This window comes from Eptatretus burgeri, chromosome 13, assembly GCF_056783735.1.
Source record: "Eptatretus burgeri isolate ZD-2024b chromosome 13, Ebu_testis_v1, whole genome shotgun sequence".
NCBI lineage: Eukaryota > Metazoa > Chordata > Myxini > Myxiniformes > Myxinidae > Eptatretus > Eptatretus burgeri.
This window is the reverse complement of record NC_140973.1, coordinates 43,440,721-43,460,552: the sequence shown is the minus strand read 5'-3', so window position 1 is coordinate 43,460,552 and position 19,832 is coordinate 43,440,721. Positions and strand designations below refer to the sequence as shown.

The 19,832-nt window shown below is 42.9% G+C and overlaps 1 protein-coding gene across 3 annotated transcripts in view; it reads left to right on the top strand.

Annotated features, from left to right (window-relative positions):
• The window catches only part of PKHD1L1 (PKHD1 like 1), a 314,599-nt gene that overhangs the window by 104,742 nt on the left and 190,025 nt on the right, over window positions 1–19,832 (top strand). For all 3 annotated transcript variants that reach the window (XR_015050730.1, XM_085852211.1, XM_085852212.1), the window contains exons 25-30: window positions 69–213; window positions 4,887–5,041; window positions 8,200–8,322; window positions 8,407–8,512; window positions 13,888–14,001; window positions 14,880–15,038. Coding sequence is in view for 2 of the 3 variants with exons in the window: in XM_085852211.1 (XP_085708337.1) it covers window positions 69–213; window positions 4,887–5,041; window positions 8,200–8,322; window positions 8,407–8,512; window positions 13,888–14,001; window positions 14,880–15,038 (802 nt within the window). In the remaining variant the exon portion in view is untranslated. The remainder of the gene's footprint in view (window positions 1–68; window positions 214–4,886; window positions 5,042–8,199; window positions 8,323–8,406; window positions 8,513–13,887; window positions 14,002–14,879; window positions 15,039–19,832) is intronic.

Here is a 19,832-nt window from a genome sequence, read left to right as displayed (position 1 = left end):
AATACATTATTTGTAGTTAAGTTGTTGTTTGTTTGCTGAATTTATTTTTTCCAAACTCATTATGGTAGGCTGTACGATCCTCAGCCACAGAGGCAGAGCACAGAGCGCCGAGCTGGCCTGCTGGAGTGACTGTATTGGTGGAGAGGCTACAGGCTGCTTCACCTCCAATTTCTGGCTCTTTTGATGTTGAGATGCATGATCAAGTCATAAGAGGTATAGAACACAATGCCCTTCACTTCACTACAGCCTTGAGTTAAATATATCTTTCTAAGTGTTCCATCACCCCATCCGCATTTCCATCAACTGACTGCCCCACCAAAAAAAAAACTTTCCTCCTACATTTCATTTTTCAGATTGAAGTGACTGGAAATGTACATGCCTGTTGTTATATTGTATTAACGTCATTCTATTGTCTCCTCATCCTCGTGGGGAAGAGTGTAGGGAGGGGGGAGGTTGGTGCCCATGAGCTGACCCTCGGGACCTCCTAACACATATGCAAAATTTAGTGGAGGTCCTCCAAGTCGTTTTTGATTCTATAAGGTTCTGAGATGCATGCATACATGTATACATACATACATACATACATACATACATACCCACATACATACATACCCACAAACATACATACATACATACCCACAAACATACATACACATACCCACATACATACATACACACATACCCACATACACACATACCCACATACATACATACCCACATACATACATACATACATGCATACCCACATACATGCATACCCACATACATACATACATACCCACATACATACATGCATACCCACATACATGCATACCCACATACATACATACATACCCACATACATACATACATACATGCATACCCACATACATGCATACCCACATACATACATACATACCCACATACATACATACATACATGCCCACATACATACATACATACATGCCCACATACATACATACATGCCCACATACATACATACATGCCCACATACATACATGCCCACATACATACATACCCACAGACATACCCACAGACATACCCACAGACATGCCCACAGACATGCCCACAGACATGCCCACATACATGCCCACATACATGCCCACATACATACCCACATACATACATACATACCCACATACATACATACCCACATACATACATACATATCCACATACATACACACCCACATACATACATACCCACATACATACATACATACATACCCACATACATACCCACATACGTACCCACATACGTACCCACATACATACATGCATACCCACATACATGCATACCCACATACATGCATACCCACATACATACATACATAGATACATACCCACATGCATACATACATACATGCCCACATACATACATACATACATGCCCACATACATACATACATACATACATACATGCCTACATACATACATACATACATGCCCACATACATACATGCCCACATACATACATGCCCACATACATACATACCCACAGACATACCCACAGACATACCCACAGACATGCCCACAGACATGCCCACATACATGCCCACATACATACCCACATACATACATACATACCCACATACATACATACCCATATACATACATACATACATACATACATATCCACATACATACACACCCACATACATACATACACACCCACATACATACATACCCACATACATACATACATACCCACATACATACATACATACCCACATACGTAGCCACATACGTACCCACATACGTACCCACATACATACGTACCCACATACATACGTACCCACATACATACATACGTACCCACATACATACATACGTACCCACATACATACGTACCCACATACATACTTACCCACATACACACCCACACACATACACACCCACATACATACTGTACGTACATACCCACATTCATACAGTACATACATTTGCCGAATGTTGGTATGATTCCTCACCAGCATTTCCGATTGTTTTCCTTATCTTTTGACAAATAATCTCAACTACACCACGTGACTATAACAGAAACCTGAAGACAACAAAATGTTGGAATTCTCACGTTTTGCAGAAGTGCAATTTTAAAATCCACTTTAAAACCCCCACAACACTGTTCTAACAATTGTCCTCATCTAACTAACCAATGATTGGTTTAATTTTGGAGGAAAAACTGATGTGCACAACAAACAACAGACAGCTCGTGATAAAAGAGCAACCTCACAGAGTACCTAAAATAAAAACCTGAAAATATCACAACAAACAAGCTTCAACTGCAATGTGTCCAGGATTCAGTGACGATCATTAAAATATACCAAGATACTTTGATAACACCTTAAAATGTTCTTATCATTAATTTTAGAAAACCACAACTTTGTCATCAAAACAAAAACCTAACACTGAAGGTGGATAATGTGTTCCCTATGGGGGGGGGGGGGCATGGGGAGGGATGGATGGTCGGTGTGGCTCGTTACACCTGACATCCACCTTCAGGAAATTTAAACCAATGGGAGTAGCCAAGTGCTTGGATTATTGGAGGAAATTTACCGGCAATTTGGCCAAATTCCAAAATGCTGCTCCAGCTTGCAGGGGCCACCATTAGCAGCACTGTCACATCCCCAAGAGAACCGATTTGAGCCGGCAGCCACATGCTCGACACAAACGACAACGATCAGACGGCATTGTCATTGCTCTAAATAATTAACTTCTCAGAACAAGATTGCTTTGTGTAGTTCACGAACCTGCAGCAAACTTGGAGTTATATTTCAACGATGCATTATATCATTATTTGGAATATCAAGAGGAGGATGTGATTTTTTTTTTTCATCAAAGTAAACCATCATCAGTGTGCTGGACTGCTGGTGAAAAACAAAAAAAACACAACCGAGAGATGATTGTTGTACTTTCAAAGGGATAAAATATAACAGACGTAGGTGGACATCAGACATGGGTTTCAGAGACGGATTGTTTTGAAAGAGTAGAAAGATCATGGGTATTTTTGTCGGTTGAAAAGCTGGACTTTTGAGGAGCTTATTTTGGAGATGTGATTTATGACTGGCTGGGGGAATGAGGGGCTTTTTGGGTGTATGGGAGTCGAGGGGGATTGTGGAATGGGCAAGGCTAAATTAGAAATGGTAGAAGACAGGTACAAAGGGAAGGCGATTTCTACAGGGCATTACCATGGACCACCGCAAACATTGCTTGCTCCCTTGTTTTTTTTGCATTGAAAGTATCATTATTGACTGAGAGTGGAATCATCAGCAGGGGCAGTCTTAACCATGGGGCAACATGGGGAATTGCAGGGGCCCCCACCCCCTGAGGAGAGAGTGGGGGGGGGGACGATGGCCCACTATTTAGCTGAGCGACATTGATGGCGTCTTGATTGATCAATTTATTCAACAGTTCCACAATAGTCAATATGTATACATGAAGTCAAAAGAGTTCAGAATGTGGACTGATACACATAATCCCACAATAGTTCCATAATAATTGATTCGTCATGGATACAAGAATGCTTGGTGCTTTGTTAAAATAAATCTTGTCCCCACCTTGCATGTGGAACGCAGATACCTGGGCGTCGTAAGGGGGTTGGCTTTGTGATGCCATGGCTGGAAGTTCCTGATGAAGGTTAAAAATTGTCATTGACAGTCGTGAAGGTGTAATGCACAACAGTGGGAATTGTCTCTGAGTGGCAAGGAGATGAAACAATGGAGAAGGGATAAAAGATTTCCATGGATTTGGCTAAACAAAAATGCTGTTGATGCTGCAAATAATTTGCACAAGAAGGGTGTGGTGGGTGGTGATCGAGACAGTTGGAGCCACTCAGAAATGACACCACTAGTGAAGATTGGGGGTATAACACGAGTTACAGAATGTTATTGGGGGGTGAGGGACGGAGGGGGTTGCGGGTAAGGTTCAGGGTGGGAGTGTTTACCCTCGGGTCAAAGAACTGTCTTTTTCTAAAATCGTGCGCCAGGTTCAGTTCAAGTTGAATGCATACATTATGTCGGTGGTGTCTTCACGACGCATCAATCTTCAACTCCTTTCCCATAATTGGATTACAAGGCATTCATGTTGTTTGGTTTGCAGTTGACAATAGGTATTGTTTTAATAACGGAACCAAATCAAACAAAACAAAACACGAGATATAAAAGAAGTTGGAAAGTTATCAGAACTACAATCTACCAATATGATGATTGCACAGAAATGGGGAGGAAAGTGTTTTGGTCATGCAATTTTTGAGAGAGGTTGTCCGGTCTCGTGTTACAGCCTGACAAAAAGTGGGGGCTAGCGGGAAGCAAAGAGCCAGTGTAAGGTTTATGGAGGGAAAGGCATTGTGTAATTTTTGGTTCTGTGGTTCACCCACTAGGATATACCCACACACAAGGAACTTTGGTGCAGGAGGATGCCTTCGGCCCATCATGCCTGCGCTACACCAACCCCAGTATCATTATATTCATCTACACATAAGCTATCTACCATCCACACAAGCTGATATTCCCATACCCCTCTGAGTACCTCTCCAAATCACATTTAAACCTATCCACCCCCTCCGCTGCCACTACCTTTCCTGGGAGATCATTCGACGCATGAACCACTCTCCGACAGAAAGACCCCTGAATTTTATTTGTCTAAAAAAAAAAATGACTCATCTTTAACTTATGACAGCAACTGATTGACTTCGTCATTAGTTTTGGAGCACACTGCTTTCACTCATATTTGCTCGGTCTCAGCAAAACAAAAATATTTTAAACCATCATTATAAGGGAAGAATTGTGAGAGTAGCAATAAAGCAGTTATAAAAAAGTTAACCCCCCCTCCTTCATTACAGACGTGAATTCTGCCAACTCGTTCCTTTCTTGTCTTATCTGACTCTTATAGGACTACCATGGAATATTCTTGCTGATGACTTGAGGGAAGAGCTGGAGGCCGTGCCAAAGCTGGGGCGTGTGCAGGTCGAAAGGACCGGCACTTGCTTCGGGTACACATGGAAAGTGAAGTGGTTGGAGTCTGGTGGGGATCAGCCAGCGCTTCAGGTATATCAAATAGGTATAACTACAGCACCGGTATAGGCTTACGCTAATGTGTGTAATTTCCCTGTGGGATGTAACTCATAAGCGATGGAGCGTCATTCCCAGGACGGATGAGATTATCAAAGTTGGAGTGATCTGTATTGTGTGTGTTTGCTGCTGTCGTGCATTCAGAAATATATACCAAGAACATTGAAATTTTTATGCTGGGAATCTTTTGCTCACGGATGAAACCGAGGTTTTACAAAGTTTCACAATTCCCATCATACCATCTCCTGCAGAGATGATGAAAATGTTGGTTCATACAGCGCACGGTTCATGGTAGTTGCCCCAAAACACTAACTGGACAGTTTATCTCTTTGAACTTAACGCGACAGTGATTCACAAGAAGAATACCAAAACACTCTTAAAAGTGAAACAAAATTGGACAAATGTCTAAATCCAAGCAAAGCAAGAGATCTTTTTTAGACATTAGGGCTCGTTGAAGTGCTGAATGAGAAGTCAATGTACCAGCAAAGGAAGAGATGAGAAAAGATCTTCATTCTGAGGCTGCTGGGTGGCATCATTTGCTGAGGGCGTGTCTGTGCCGCTGATGCAGTGCCCTCTGCTGGTTGGGTCGGAATTTGTAATTTGTCCAGGGTGCCGGCAATTGCTTGCCTCCTTTTCACGACAGACACCGTGGGATATTTAATGTCCACCAACGAATGCTGGCAGACGCGACACCTGTTTCATGTCTATCTGAGGGACGGAACACACATTGATGAATGACCGTGCCTGTGAAACATCAGAATGACAGTTTATCGCTGGGTGGGGATTCAGTCCCAGGGTAGACAGCTTGGAGGTGAGTGTACATAACTCTAAGCCATCCTTACAGCCCATGGGAAAAGATAAGGGATGGATAAATAGGCATGAAAGGCACAGACAGAGAGGAGAGCTGGTAGGGACATTCAGATTGAACAGTGGTCCGCAGACGGAGATAAATAGTCCAAGGGCAGGTGAGCAGATGGCAACACTCAACAATCAGCGTAGCTGTGAACAAATAAAGTGCAGCCGAACATGAGTTAAAAGTGAGCAAAGCAAGAAGAGAATCATGCCTTGTAAGAGCAGAAAGGGGGGAATCGGTGGCAGCAGCAGGGGAATGGGGGTGAGGCATGAGGGAGTAGCATAGTCATGGAGGGGTAAAAGAGAGCAGTATGGATGGTGAAGATAAAGCTAAAGTGTGAGCTGGCACAAAGTTAAGCACAGCAATGTTTTGTTCAGCTTTGAATTTTGATTATAGCAGATTTGTGGGAATTTATGGCTTGAGCAGCATTAAGGAAGCCACAGTCGAGGATGTGGGAATATGAGAAGGTTTTGGAGGCATGGATGAATTTGGAGATGGAGAAATGAGCTGGAGCAGGGGAAAAAGAAATCATGAACTGGAGATTCACCAATGGAGCCCATCAGGATGAAAAGCCTGAACACAAATGAGATAGGGGTGTGTTGTAAGTACCATCGCAAACACCAATGGATAAATGGGGTTGGAGAGGCACACTCAGGTGGCCCATTCACACCTGAGTGTTGGGAGCGATACAAGATCTGATGATTATCAAATTTTAACCACACATTTTTTTTTATACACTATGTTAAATTCACAATCATGCAACAAATGCTGTTTAATTGAATTCATAACTCGAGTGAAGTCGATGACTCTCCATCGCAAATACACACACACACACACACTTCCTAAATAAAGGAAATTGAAAGATGGCAAAAAAGTTCCGCAAGGATTTATCCCAAAATCAGATTTTTAGATAAAATACTTTTACCGTTTTGACCCCCTGTGACCACAAGTCCCGACACCGTGGGGGGCATGAACTGGAAGTCGAATCCAAAAAAATCGTTCCATATTTTATGCATCCCCCCCCCAATGCTGATTGCAAATACAAAGTTTAATTAAAAAAAATGTTCAAAAATTTGGAATTCGACCTATTGACCATGGAGCGGGGCCAAGAATGACACTGCTCTTGGACCTCTGTGCCATTTTGTGATCATAACTACCAAATTTGGTGAATTTTTGCACAACTGTTTCGGAGGAGATGGATAGGCAGACGGAGCTGATTACAACATCCCCACATTTTTTTTTCTTTAAAAAAGCATGGGGATAATAATTTCTGAAGAAGTAGTCACATGTTGTCCACAGATAACTGTGAAACATCCATCTTATGTTTAATACTGCTGCCTTCACATTCAGATTGGAACCTGCAATCCTTGGATCGTCTGGGTGTGGCAGTGATGGCGATGCCATTCCCTCTGTCGGTTAGAACAGGAATTTGGGAATTGTTCATGGTGTTGGCGATTGCTTTCCAACTCTTTATGAAGGACACTGTGGGATCTTAAAGTCTACCGACTAATGCTGGCAGAGAGGACGCCCGTTTAGCGTCCATTTGATGGAAAGCACACATATCGATGCCTTGACCTGAATGTGAAGCACCAGGATGGCAGTTTATAGCTGGATTGAGCTTTGAAGCCAGGCGAGACCGCTCAGAGGCAAGATGGGTGCCGATCTAGTGTCCTCACAACTCCAACTCTGCACACTCTGATCTTTCTCATCTTTTAAGTTGGTCTTTATATATATATATATATATATATATATATATATATATATATATATATATATATATATATATATATATATATATTCATAAGCCTCATGCTTGATTGTAGTCCTGGTAATGTGATCCTCCATTCCTTTCTCTCTCCACTCTTTGTATGTTGTGAAACCTTAATGTATGTAGTTGCAAAAAAGTGTAGTACTTTGATTTCTCTCAAGATTGAGACAATTTGGTAAAATACACTTTTGTTGTTGACCGAAACCATTCTGCACCTCATTTCATGTTTTTTGTGCAAAAAAGCCTGGTGTTGGCTCAGTGGTTAGGGTGGCTGGCTTGGGATCTTAGGGTCCTGAGTTCGAGCCTCGTTGGCTGCTGAATTAACACCAGGTGGGGTTGACTCAGCTTGTCATCCTTCTGAGCTTGGTGAAATGAGTACCAGTGTTCTGTTATAGGGGCACAGCATCAGCGGCATAGTCATGCCGCAACAAAATGGTAGCTACCTGGCAGCCATGCTGTTACATGAAATAAGAAGTGCAAAGTATTTTGTTTTATTTTACGATTTCCCTTTAGGTGAACGGCTCTGGTCTTCAAGGGCAAGGTGTTAATGCAAGAATCCATGTCCATCAGGACGGAGGAGTATTCATCAGACACATTCGGGGAGACCTGCTGCGGACTCCTCATTTCACTCCACAGGTACTGCATACCTTTCCTTGGAAAACAACACGATGATTTATGTATTTGTTATATCATAGCACTGATATGTTGCATGATGTGTAGGTGGAGGTGTTTATCAATGGGGTCCCGTCGCGGTGTGTTGAGAATTGCAGCTTCTCGTGGCATGAGAACGAAACTCCACGTATTAGCTACACCAGCCCGGGCTCAGGTAAGTGGGGTCCTCACATTGATGATGGATATCCAGGTTATGTTGGGTATGAAAGCTGACTTGGAAGGTCATTCAGACCACACTGCCTGCGTTGATTGCATCACTATCCGATCACAAGTCCAATGAAGCAGTTTTGCTATGACGTATGAAAGTGATTATATCTCGTGTTGAATACCATTACATTTGTGTTACCATGCAATCAGTAATATTTTGTTGCAGTAGAGGGGGAAACAGCATGGAAGGATGAGGATAATTCGGTCATTCACTGAGCATAGTTACGAGAAAGGAGGTTTACTGTACAAGACTGAGCGATTTATGTTGTTAAATGGATTACATTACACCTTTACTCTGACATCTTAAGAAAACGAAGGTAATTTAAAGGATAATTTCCATATTTTGTGAATAGTAATAGTATTACCAAACAGTATGACAGTTAGTAATGAAAGGAAGAACATAATTGAGATGTATTTCATGTCGCATGTAGAGGAAAACGTTTCCTTGCACTCTCAAGGCTTGGTGTCAAATATGTTGCAGACTGCTGCTGCATCACTTTCTGCTGATCTGGACTTGATTAGATACTTGTCTGATAAAGGAAACATGTCCTTCAATCCTGAAAAATCTCATTGTCTCACTCTGCCACTCGGGAAAAGAATTATCAAATTATTTCCATGGACAGCCATTGGAAGAGGTTCAGTCTCTTAAACTTCAAGGCCTGATCACCTTCAGCCATGACATTTTCTGGGCCAACCACATAGCATAGCTGGCCTCTAAAGCCAGCCTAAACTGGGCATCATCCATCGATCCAAGTCTTTCCTTGGAAAATCAGAGTTAGTCAGCAAGGCCTCCGCTCATAGCTCAAGGGAGTACTGCTTCCCTTGAGGGTGTTCCTTCCCCCTCCTCCCTCCAAGGCTTCAAAAAGGCAGTACACCGCTACCTTGTATCACCCCCATCCTAACTCATGAACTTTATTAAGCTCACTAACCCTTGCTAACCCAACCCTCTACTTACTAATTTTAGTGTTTCCTCTTGTGCTCTCTGTCTTTTTCTGTTTCTCCATTCCCTTGCCAGTGATGCTCAATTGTTGCCCCCACGATGCCATTGTCAATTTAACCTTGCTCTTTCATGAGCGTCGCTGATGTCGAGGGGGGGGGGGGGAAATCTGAAATTTTCTTTCTTGATCAATCTTGATGTTTATACCCATTCCTTATTCCATACGGTTAAACTATCAACCATAAGTGTATTTAATTGTTTCTTGTTTTAATGCACTGAATTTAGTGGTTGGGGTTTCATTTAAACTCGTAGCGTATGAAATTTGAAATATCAATCCATTATATGGTGTAGTAGTTCATTCCAAGAATAGGATTACACAAAACATAATTAACTCTTCCTCCCTGAGTGCCATGTGGCCACAATTATATGATGGGCTTGGGGTAGGGGGAGGTCAAAAGGATTGTCCCCATCCATAAGGAATGTTGCTGTGCTAGCAAAACGCAGCACAGATGTTCGTCCTTTCTATGTATTTTATCGCCTTTGTCACACATTCTTCCCTGCACTTTCCTGATGCCTTTGGATGACGAGTCAAGCTTTTGCCTTTGGAAACTGTTTGAAAAGGGAAAAACATTTATTTATTTATTTACTCCCCCTTGTATGGTAACATGATTTTCATGGGAAGTGATCGGTTTCATCATGACCTCTGTGAAGAATGAGTGAAGTATAGATTTTAATATAATCTTGGAATGATGGCTACAGAATCTCCTGGTATGTTGAAACTAGTTTTTCAGAGACATTGTATTCTCCTGTTCTCAAACAGGAAGTGATTTCTACGTTTCCTTTGACAAAACAATGTGTGCATGCTTTGATTGCACAAGAATAACGATATTGGTCACATGACTGTTTCTGATGAACACAAGTTGAACCAAGAGTCATTCATTTATGATTTCAATTTTTTTTATGAAACACAAGATTTTCTTCCATTTTCAAGAAAAAAAGGTATTAAACATAATTGATCCTACAACAGGACAATGTCAGTGGTGCACACTGCTATGTCTGTGCACCGGTTTCTGTACAAGCAGCACATTATACTTGTTGATCACAATGTCTTCCTTCATTGGACCTTTTTCCTCTTCTCAAAACTATAACATGCTAACATATATATATAATATATATATATATATATATATATATATTATTGTGGCTTGTTTTTCCCCAGATTCACTGGGAATCACAGGCCATTGCACATGAATATGTTTGTGTTGTGGCGGGTTGCTAATCGACTGCGAACGCCATTAATTTGACCACGTGACCCAGTGTTCTATGTCTGACTACTGTTTAATGAGGAACACATGATCGCCTTATTAGGGAATCATGCCCTCGATGCGCACTTGCTTTATTTACCGTATCAGGTGCAACCGAGCAGAGCTGCCAAGTACGCATCGGCTAATAAGCAGATTTTGGGGTGCAACTTCCTATGTGCATGCTAATGCTAATGCTATGTGCATGCTAAGCTATGCCAATGCTGGACCAATTCAATGATGCGCTGCTCTGGTGCATGCTCCCATACCTGACCTGACCTGTACTATCCCCCTAATAGTGACGACTCTCTCTCTCTCTCTCTCTCTCTCTCTCTCTCTCTCTCTCTCTCTCTCTCTCTCTGTCTCTCTCTCTCTCTCTCTCTCTCTCTCTGTCTCTCTCTCTCTCTCTCTCTCTCTCTCTCTCTCTCTCTCTCTCTCTCTCTCTCTCATTTCAATTGTCACAATGCAACTTGGCTGGGTGTTGGTACCTCTCTCACTAGCAATAGTACTTCAGCAAAGCATTTCTGTGACTCCATGGGACTGACTCAATCTGTGAACTTTCCAACCCAGATTTCTCCAAATGGCAAATCCTCCCTTCTGGACTTGGTGATGACTAACTTTCCTACAAATGTATCCTGCTCTTCCTCTGCTCCAATTGGTTCATCTGATCATGTGCTTGTGAAAGTCATCATCTCTCTCTGGCTATTCTCAGAGAGTTGCCTCAACACCGGCGAGTCTGGCATTTTACTCAAGCAAATTGGCAAGGACTGCAAGCAGCCGTCTCTCTTCAGGACTGGTCTCCCATATCTACTGCCCCTGATGTCAACTCGGCCTTGGAATTCTTCCACAGAATTCTGCTCCTTCTCATGCACAGATTCATCCCATTTCATGTTCAATTATCCTTCCCTTCTTCCTGCCCATGGTGCACTGAATCCTGTGGTGACAGTTGTTCTGAAACAACTTGCCTGCTCTTCCTGGAAGGCAAATCCGACCAAAGGCAATCTCTGTGCATTACAAAAAGTCCACAAGTGTGTGTTCACTCTCAGGAGAGCCAGAAAACAACATCTGTTCAACTTCACAAGCTAACTTTCAAACTTCTCTCCCTCTTATAAAACCTTGTGCCACCTTGTTAAATCTGTCTCTTGTGTATGCTGCCCTTCCATCCCTTCCCTCTCTTCAAATGGCGCCGTAGCCAACTCCGTTCATGAGAAGGCTGAATGCCTCAATTCTAAGTTTGTTTCAAAATTTTGTGTCCCCAACCCCCCTCAGTACCCATCCTTCCCTGTTGTACCCAACTGCTCCTGAATTCGGTGTCTTTTGCACCTGAGAAGGTGGAGAAGGTTCTTTCAACCCTTGACTCAGATTGTGCTCCTGGACTGAATGGCATCAGTTCACGTGTCCTAAAATCCTGCTCTGCTGGTCTTGCACATCCTTTCTCTGCCCTTTTCACCCTGTCATTTGTGCTAGGTTATCTTTCAGCTGCTTGGAAATCCACCAACATCACTGGACTGCATAAAAAGGTGCAACGACTGATCTCAACTAAAGACCTGACAGCTTACTTGCAATCATCAGCAAGGTCATGGAATCCATCATCACAGTTGATATGAAATCCTTCCTTTTCTCCAACAACCTCATCTCAGATTACCAATTTGGCTTCAGACCAGGTCACTCCACCTTGGATATGCTGCTTCTACTTAACCAACAATGGATGGAGGTCCTCAATGTCAGACATTAAATCAGAGCCATCTTGATAATCTGGCATCCTGCATTGTTCTCCAAACTGTCTGCCTTTGTAATCCAAGATGAGCTCCATGTATGGCTTACTGACTTCCTCGACTCATGCATCCAATGTGTGGCAATCAACGGAATCCTTTCATATTTTCTCCCTGGACTGCCCCAAAGCAGTGTTCTGAGCCTAGTGTTATTCCTGATCTTCATCAATGATCTCTTTGACTCTCTGGAAAATCCTCTTTAACTATTTGCTGATGACCACCCTTTTCCGTGACATCCCTCATCCCTCTTCCTTCAGACAAGTGGGCTGCAGCCTCTTCCCTCTCTTCAGACCTTGAAAAAAAATCACAAGCTGGTCAAACACTTGCAATATATCTTTCAATGCTGACAAATCTCACATTCTCATGATCTTTCTCCAAAAGGACCATTTGGCAACCCCCCCCTCCCCCCCCGGCCCCAATCCACTTTCTAAACAATCCTCTTGAGAGGAGGTTCCATCATTCAAACTTCTGGATGTCATGATCAGCCATAATCTTTTTTGGCTGATTTCATGATCAAACCACATTTCAACGTTGGCATCCTCCTTCGTACAAAGTCCTTCCTTGGAACACCTGAGCTCCTATCCACCTACAGGTCCTTCTTCTGCAGTTTGATGGAGGAATGCTTTCCCCTGTGGGCTGGCTCCCCTGCCTCGCACCTTGCTCAGCTTGACGCTATGTAACCAAGGCCTTCAACATAATTGCACTCTTCCACGTTGAACTTGAGTCTATGGGCTTTTCATTTTGCCATCGCAGACAAGTCGGTGGTCTCTGTCTTCGACCACCTCCTTTCTGGTCTTGCATTCGCTGCTCTTTCCATGCTTTGTTCACCGTAGGTTTCTGCAGGGCTCACACGGTCTACCATCAACTCTCCCCTGGTAAAACTACCTAAATCCAGGATCACTGCTCACCTCCACTCATTTGTTCCTCTTTTTTTTTTTTCCTGCCTGTGGAATCAACTTCCACATCCTCTTCAATGGAATCAACTTCCACGACAAAGGTCTTCAAGACAGCTGTTCACCACCATCTCACATCATCCCCAATCCAAAACCAAGATCTATTCTTCCCTTATTAACCCCACACAAATACCTCCTTATTTTCCAGTTTTTTTCCTCCCTGGAGGTTCCTTCTCCATGCATGCATGTTTCGCGTCCTGTTTTTGTCTGGTACATCCTGATCCGTTCTGTGTACCAGCTCTTCCACAAGCTTCGACTCTGTGTACAAAACTAAATTAATAACAATAATAAAAATAATTCAGCTGTAGTTGGTGGGTAATTCTTCTTGCATATATTTTCAATACCCAAATATGTTGCAGGCTCAGGCTGGGAAGGCACCATGTTGAAGATAAGGGGCTTGTGGCTCAAGGTAGAACCTGAAATTCCTCGTGTGACCATTGGTGATGTGCTGTGTGCGGTCGTCAATGCTTCAGGTAGGTGCTTCTTATTTGCCCCTGAACTTGTAAAATTATTGTTCGATGAATTTGCCTGTAAAATGCATTTTCACTGCCAATTCACAACTCCATTAACTACCAATGTCTCACAAATATTTGTAAATATTTTGAACCAAAATTCTACTTGGATAAATTAGACTGTCTTTCAATAATAGATGAGCATGTCTTATGATGCATTTCTAAGGCACTATTTGCTTCGCTGATAATTTTGTGATGGAGTATAAAATGTTTGAAGTTCTCATTTCAAAAGAATGAGTTGAACATTTTAAGTCACTTAATGCAATGATGTATATGAAACAGTTGAGCTTTTTCAACACAAGAGGAATACACATCATGTTCCCTCTTGACAACATGTCCATAATCGGATGCAGGTCCACTGTGTCGAGGAAAAGTAAGCTTGCAATGATCGTACTGCAAATTCCCGTTTGAAAATGAGCTGAAAGGCACTTCTGCATTGGTCGGGGATATGTGCTCAGTCAGTGGGGTGGAGGGGGTGGAGTCAAGCAAGATTTTGATCTTGTCTCTTGTGCAGTTGGTAGGAGGAGGGAGAAGGGGCAGACTGAGATCGAGGAGGAGGAAGGTGTTGGAGTGGGACTTGAGAGAAGTGGGGCTGCAGAAAAAGGATTGGTTGGAATAGAGGGTTGTAGCGAGGGAAAAATTAGGGAGGCTGACCTCATTCGAAGGTGAAAGTAGTAGTAGTAGTAGTAAATTCATGTTTGAAAATGTTACCATCATGAACAGATATTTCATGATAGTACCATAGAAATGCAACCATGATACCCGAATTACAAATATTGTTGTTTTTGTAACTAATAATAATCTTGCTGATCTGAGCTAATGGTGTTCCTCTTGAGCAGACGCAGAGATCTCGTGTCGAGTGGGGATGGGCGCTGCAGGGATATTGCCAATAAATATCATGGTTCCTCCGCTTGGGAGAGCAAGGTCAATGACGACACACACATTCTCTTTCACCATGGCCATCTCAAACATCTCCCCAGCCAAAGGTCCCAGTACAGGTAAGTTGAAGACATATCCTTCAGCTGCTCCAACAGTCAATGAAAAATAAAGAATGTCAATAATTACAGATCCCACTTCACAGCAAGTCATAAATCATGTGCTCTTACGCACCATGTGATTGGCACTTACCTGGTGAATATCATTGACTTCACAACATGCTTTAGCAGAACTATTTATCATTTCTGGTTCCCTCGTTATTGTTCATCCGATTCCTTTTGAAGCGACTCCACTGTCATTTTGTGGAATTTGTTGCACTCCCCATCATCCATTTAGCGGATGGATTTGCGGTGAGGTCCAACAAAGGAGCCACTTTTACAATTGGCAATCGCAGGGATGGCAATTTTGCAATTTTATACATTCAGTGCTCGCTGTTTGAGCTCCACGCCAATCAGCCATCAAAAATAATTTGCCTTCCTTCATACAAAAGGAAAATGCTTAACAGTTCTTTTTTTTTTCTCATCTTTTTTTTTGTGTTTTTGTCACAGCTTGCTCGAGAATTGTGAAGATTACCAGGCATGAGCCCCTGGTGCATTCAGTTTGGTTTTTTTTCTGCACCGGTTCAAATTCTCAAAGTCCATCCTTTGAAGTGGGTGGGAGAGAAAATCCTGGGCTATTTTTTTTTGTTGTTGTTATAACTGGACAATATTTTGTCCATGAGCTCTCAGATTATAATACACTGCATTATAAGTCCTGCTGATTGTAGCACATTTTAGCATCACAAATATGTTGCAATAAGTTTTGAATTGCACCAGAAATCCCCCAGAAAGGTTCTGCCATAAAATGGAAACATATGTTGGGGGGTCCAGGATTGCTTTTTTTTAACCCAGTTTGTAGATGAGGACAAATTAACTTTCTCATCAACCATTCAATTTGAGTGCTTGCTTGAGTGCTGAAGCCACTCGCTGAGTTCCCTGCAGCCGAGCTCAAAATACTGTAATCAGTCATCTGAATAATTTCCGAGGCTGGCTTTCAAGGAGTTCCACAAATGAGGAGCCGACGATAGTCCAAGAAACACAAACGTTTTTCAGTTTTGATATATTAGTACGCTAGTACATCTAATTAGTAAGAAAAATGTCTTTTCTTATTAATATATGTGAGTGTGTACATATTGTTATGGAAATGTCCCAACGGGTAAATAGGGAGTAGATTATTATACTCATTTCAGAGTACATGTCTGAATAAGTGTGATGTAATTGCTATAATTAACGAGGCAGTGTAAAATGAAGTGTTTAGAAGCTCTTGTGTCCCTTCCCCAGTGTTCCTATCGAATTCCATATCTCCTCTGCTCCCGACACTCTGAAACGATCCCTATGTAGAATCTGTCTATTTTCCATTCCCCACACAGTATGGACAAACTGAGAAAGGTCATGGCATGAATTGATATGGGCCTCCTGTCGTGCGCCTGCAGTAAGATAAGCACGTGAGTGGGAAATTACTGTCCATCTCCCCCCTCTCCCCACCGCCACAACCCTCAGTCAATCAGTGAGGATGTGGGATACATGCGTGAAAATGTGAGGAGCTATGAGCGTACATCATGGGGAACTGATCAGTTCCACAGGGCATGATATAGAAAGAGCACCACACAAGATGCAGTGCCACTGTGTTGAGAGTTCCACGCTGTTGAGAGTTCCACGCTGTTGAGAGTTCCACGCTGTTGAGAGTTCCACGCTGTTGAGAGTGCCACGCTGTTGAGAGTGCCACGCTGTTGAGAGTGCCACGCTGTTGAGAGTGCCACGCTGTTGAGAGTGCCACGCTGTTGAGAGTGCCACGCTGTTGAGAGTGCCACGCTGTTGAGAGTGCCACGCTGTTGAGAGTTCCACGCTGTTGAGAGTGCCACGCTGTTGAGAGTGCCACGCTGTTGAGAGTGCCACGCTGTTGAGAGTGCCACGCTGTTGAGAGTGCCACGCTGTTGAGAGTTCCACGCTGTTGAGAGTGCCACGCTGTTGAGAGTTCCACGCTGTTGAGAGTGCCACGCTGTTGAGAGTGCCACGCTGTTGAGAGTGCCACGCTGTTGAGAGTTCCACGCTGTTGAGAGTGCCACACTGTTGAGAGTGCCATGCTGTTGACTGTTACATGCTGTGGAGAGTGTGTCTCGCTGCGGAGAGTGTGTCTCGCTGCGGAGAGTGTGTCTCGCTGCAGAGTGTGTCTCGCTGCAGAGAGTGTGTCTCGCTGCAGAGAGTGTGTGCCTGGCTGCGGAGAGTGTGTCTCCCATTGGAGATTGCATGTCTCACTGTGGAGAGTGTGTCTCTCGCTGCGGAGAAAGCCATGCTGTGGAGAGAACAATATTGAGGCTCATACGAGAGCTAACACACATGATGTACAACAACAGGAAAAAGAGGGGTGGGAGAGTGAAGAACAAATCAGTGGGGGACTGAGATACTAGGAGATCTGTGGAAGGAAGAGGGAAAGGTAAGAGGTGAGAGGCGGGAGCACCAGCCACTGAGGGGAGCGCAATACTCTATCGGGCTGTGGATGAAAGCTTTGTGTGTGGTCAGGAGCTCAGGTGTGCCAAGGAAGGACTTTGCATGATGGAGGATGCCCAGTTGGTGACTGGCTTTGGAGGCCAGCTTGGAAATGTGGCTTTCCCAGGATAGATCATGGCAGACAGTGAGACCCAGAAGCTTGAATGAAAGGACTTCTTCAAGAGGATTGTTGAGAAAGTAGATGGGGTGGGGGGGGGGGTGTTCAAACGGTCCTTTCAGAGAGACGTAGTGAGAGTGTGAGATTTATCAGGGTTGAAAGACATGTTCCACGTGTTGGACCAGTTTGTGATTTTACCCAGATCTGCAGAGGGTGAAGAGGCTGCTACTTGCTGATCTGAGGGATGACAGTTGGTACGGCAGAGGATGAAGTCATCAACAATGAGATACAGAGGATTTTCCAGAGAGTCAGAGAGATCATTGATGAAAACCAGAAAAAGATCAGGGTCCAGAACACTGCCTTGAGGAACTCCAGCCTAGACAAGAAGAGGGGATGAGAGAACTTCATTTGGAGCCACACGTGGCTGCGACAGGAGAGGAAGTCTACAAGCCATGAGTGGAGATGTCCTTGGATACCAGAGGAAGAGAGTTTGGTGGACAAGGTGCCAGACCATATCGAAAGCACGCGATATGTCGAGGGATATGGCTCTGATTTCATATCTGGTATTGAGGACCTCCATCCATTGTTGGGAGAACAGAAGCAGCATATCCAGAGTAGAGTGACCTAGTCTGAATCCTGCCTATCTGGCAGTCACACAAAATTGAAAATCATTCCAAACGGGAAACTTACTGTCTTTAAGGACATCATAAAGGACACATATAACAGGCATGAATAACGAATGTAATGTGTTCGATAGGGTAGTGTAATAATCACTGTGTAAAATGGCACTAAAACCCGGAATTAATTTATTTCTCCGACTTTTACAATCTTTATTTTATTTATAATGAATTATATACTTGAACATTGGAACACAAATCACCTTCTAAATACTGCCAAGAACGTCCAGTTTTCATGACTTGGATGTTTTATAGGGTGGTGTATAGTATAAGGGTGGTTGGTGTATAACATCGCTTAAGTCGTTCGTGCTAAACTTCCAGATTTTTTGAAACGATGTTTAAAATCATTATTGTATTCAAATTGAAGTATATACCTGAACATGCCACAGGGTATCGTGTTTTATGAACTCTCTAGTTTGAGAAGTGTTTGTTTGTGTGTTTGTTTGACTTGTATGCACTCATGAACCGCTGAGCAGAATGAGTTGAAAGCTGGTGGTTGTACTCGGGGTGTGCCCAGGACAGTTTTATGAAGTAACAAGCTCAAATGAGCTAAGATCCTCGTCCTCTTAATGATGACGTCATAAAAACTAATATGACGTCATTGTGATGTATCAGGTTTGCGATAAATTATCTGTGCTAATGCATGGCTTGATTCCCACAAATAATATTCAAACAGCTTGCCTGGTTTCGGAGATAATGGTAGAGGAGATTTCCATTAGCGGCGATATTATGACGTCAACTTTTTTTCGAGGAAGAATTTCCAAAATCGGAGATGGTTACTGTCTGCGCATGGGCTTTCTGCATATACATTATACATGGCAAGTTTCACGAAGATCCGATGAAAACTCTGGGTTGTGAAACAAAACATGTCAATAAATAGGAATGACGTCATAAAAATGGATATGACGTCATAGTGATGTATCATATGTGCGGTAATTCATCTCTGCTAATGCCCTGTTCGATTCCCGCAAACAATTCAAAAAGATTGCCTAGTTTCGGAGATAATTTTTAGGCGATTTCCATTAGCGGAGATATTTTGACATCATAACTTTTTTTTCTAGGAGGAATTTTCAAAATCGGAGATGGTTACTGTCTGCGCAGGGTACTTTTACATATATATGCCAAGTTTCAGGAAGTTTCGATGAAAACTGCAGGCTGTGAAACAAAAAAGTCCACAAGAGGAATATGAAGAACAACAACCTGAGTAAGACTGAGAGATCCTCCATGAGGATCTAAAAACAATTTGAAAACCCCTCCTATTGACAGGGACAAACGTTGGGGGTAATAAAATTCATTGTTCAGAGTGGTGGTTGTGGGGGGGGGGGCACTGTGGAAAGGTCACCTGTTATTTCTATGTAAACACAGCGTTCCTGGTTGTAGGGGGTATTACATCTCATTACTAAAATAGGACAATTCTCTGGGAATGGGGCAATTATCCCATCATGAGTGTCAATTTTCCCTTTCTACTATACAATAAATTGTGGAGATTTTGCAGCACTGCGTGTTATTTGTCCATCCATCAGTTTACATGGTAAA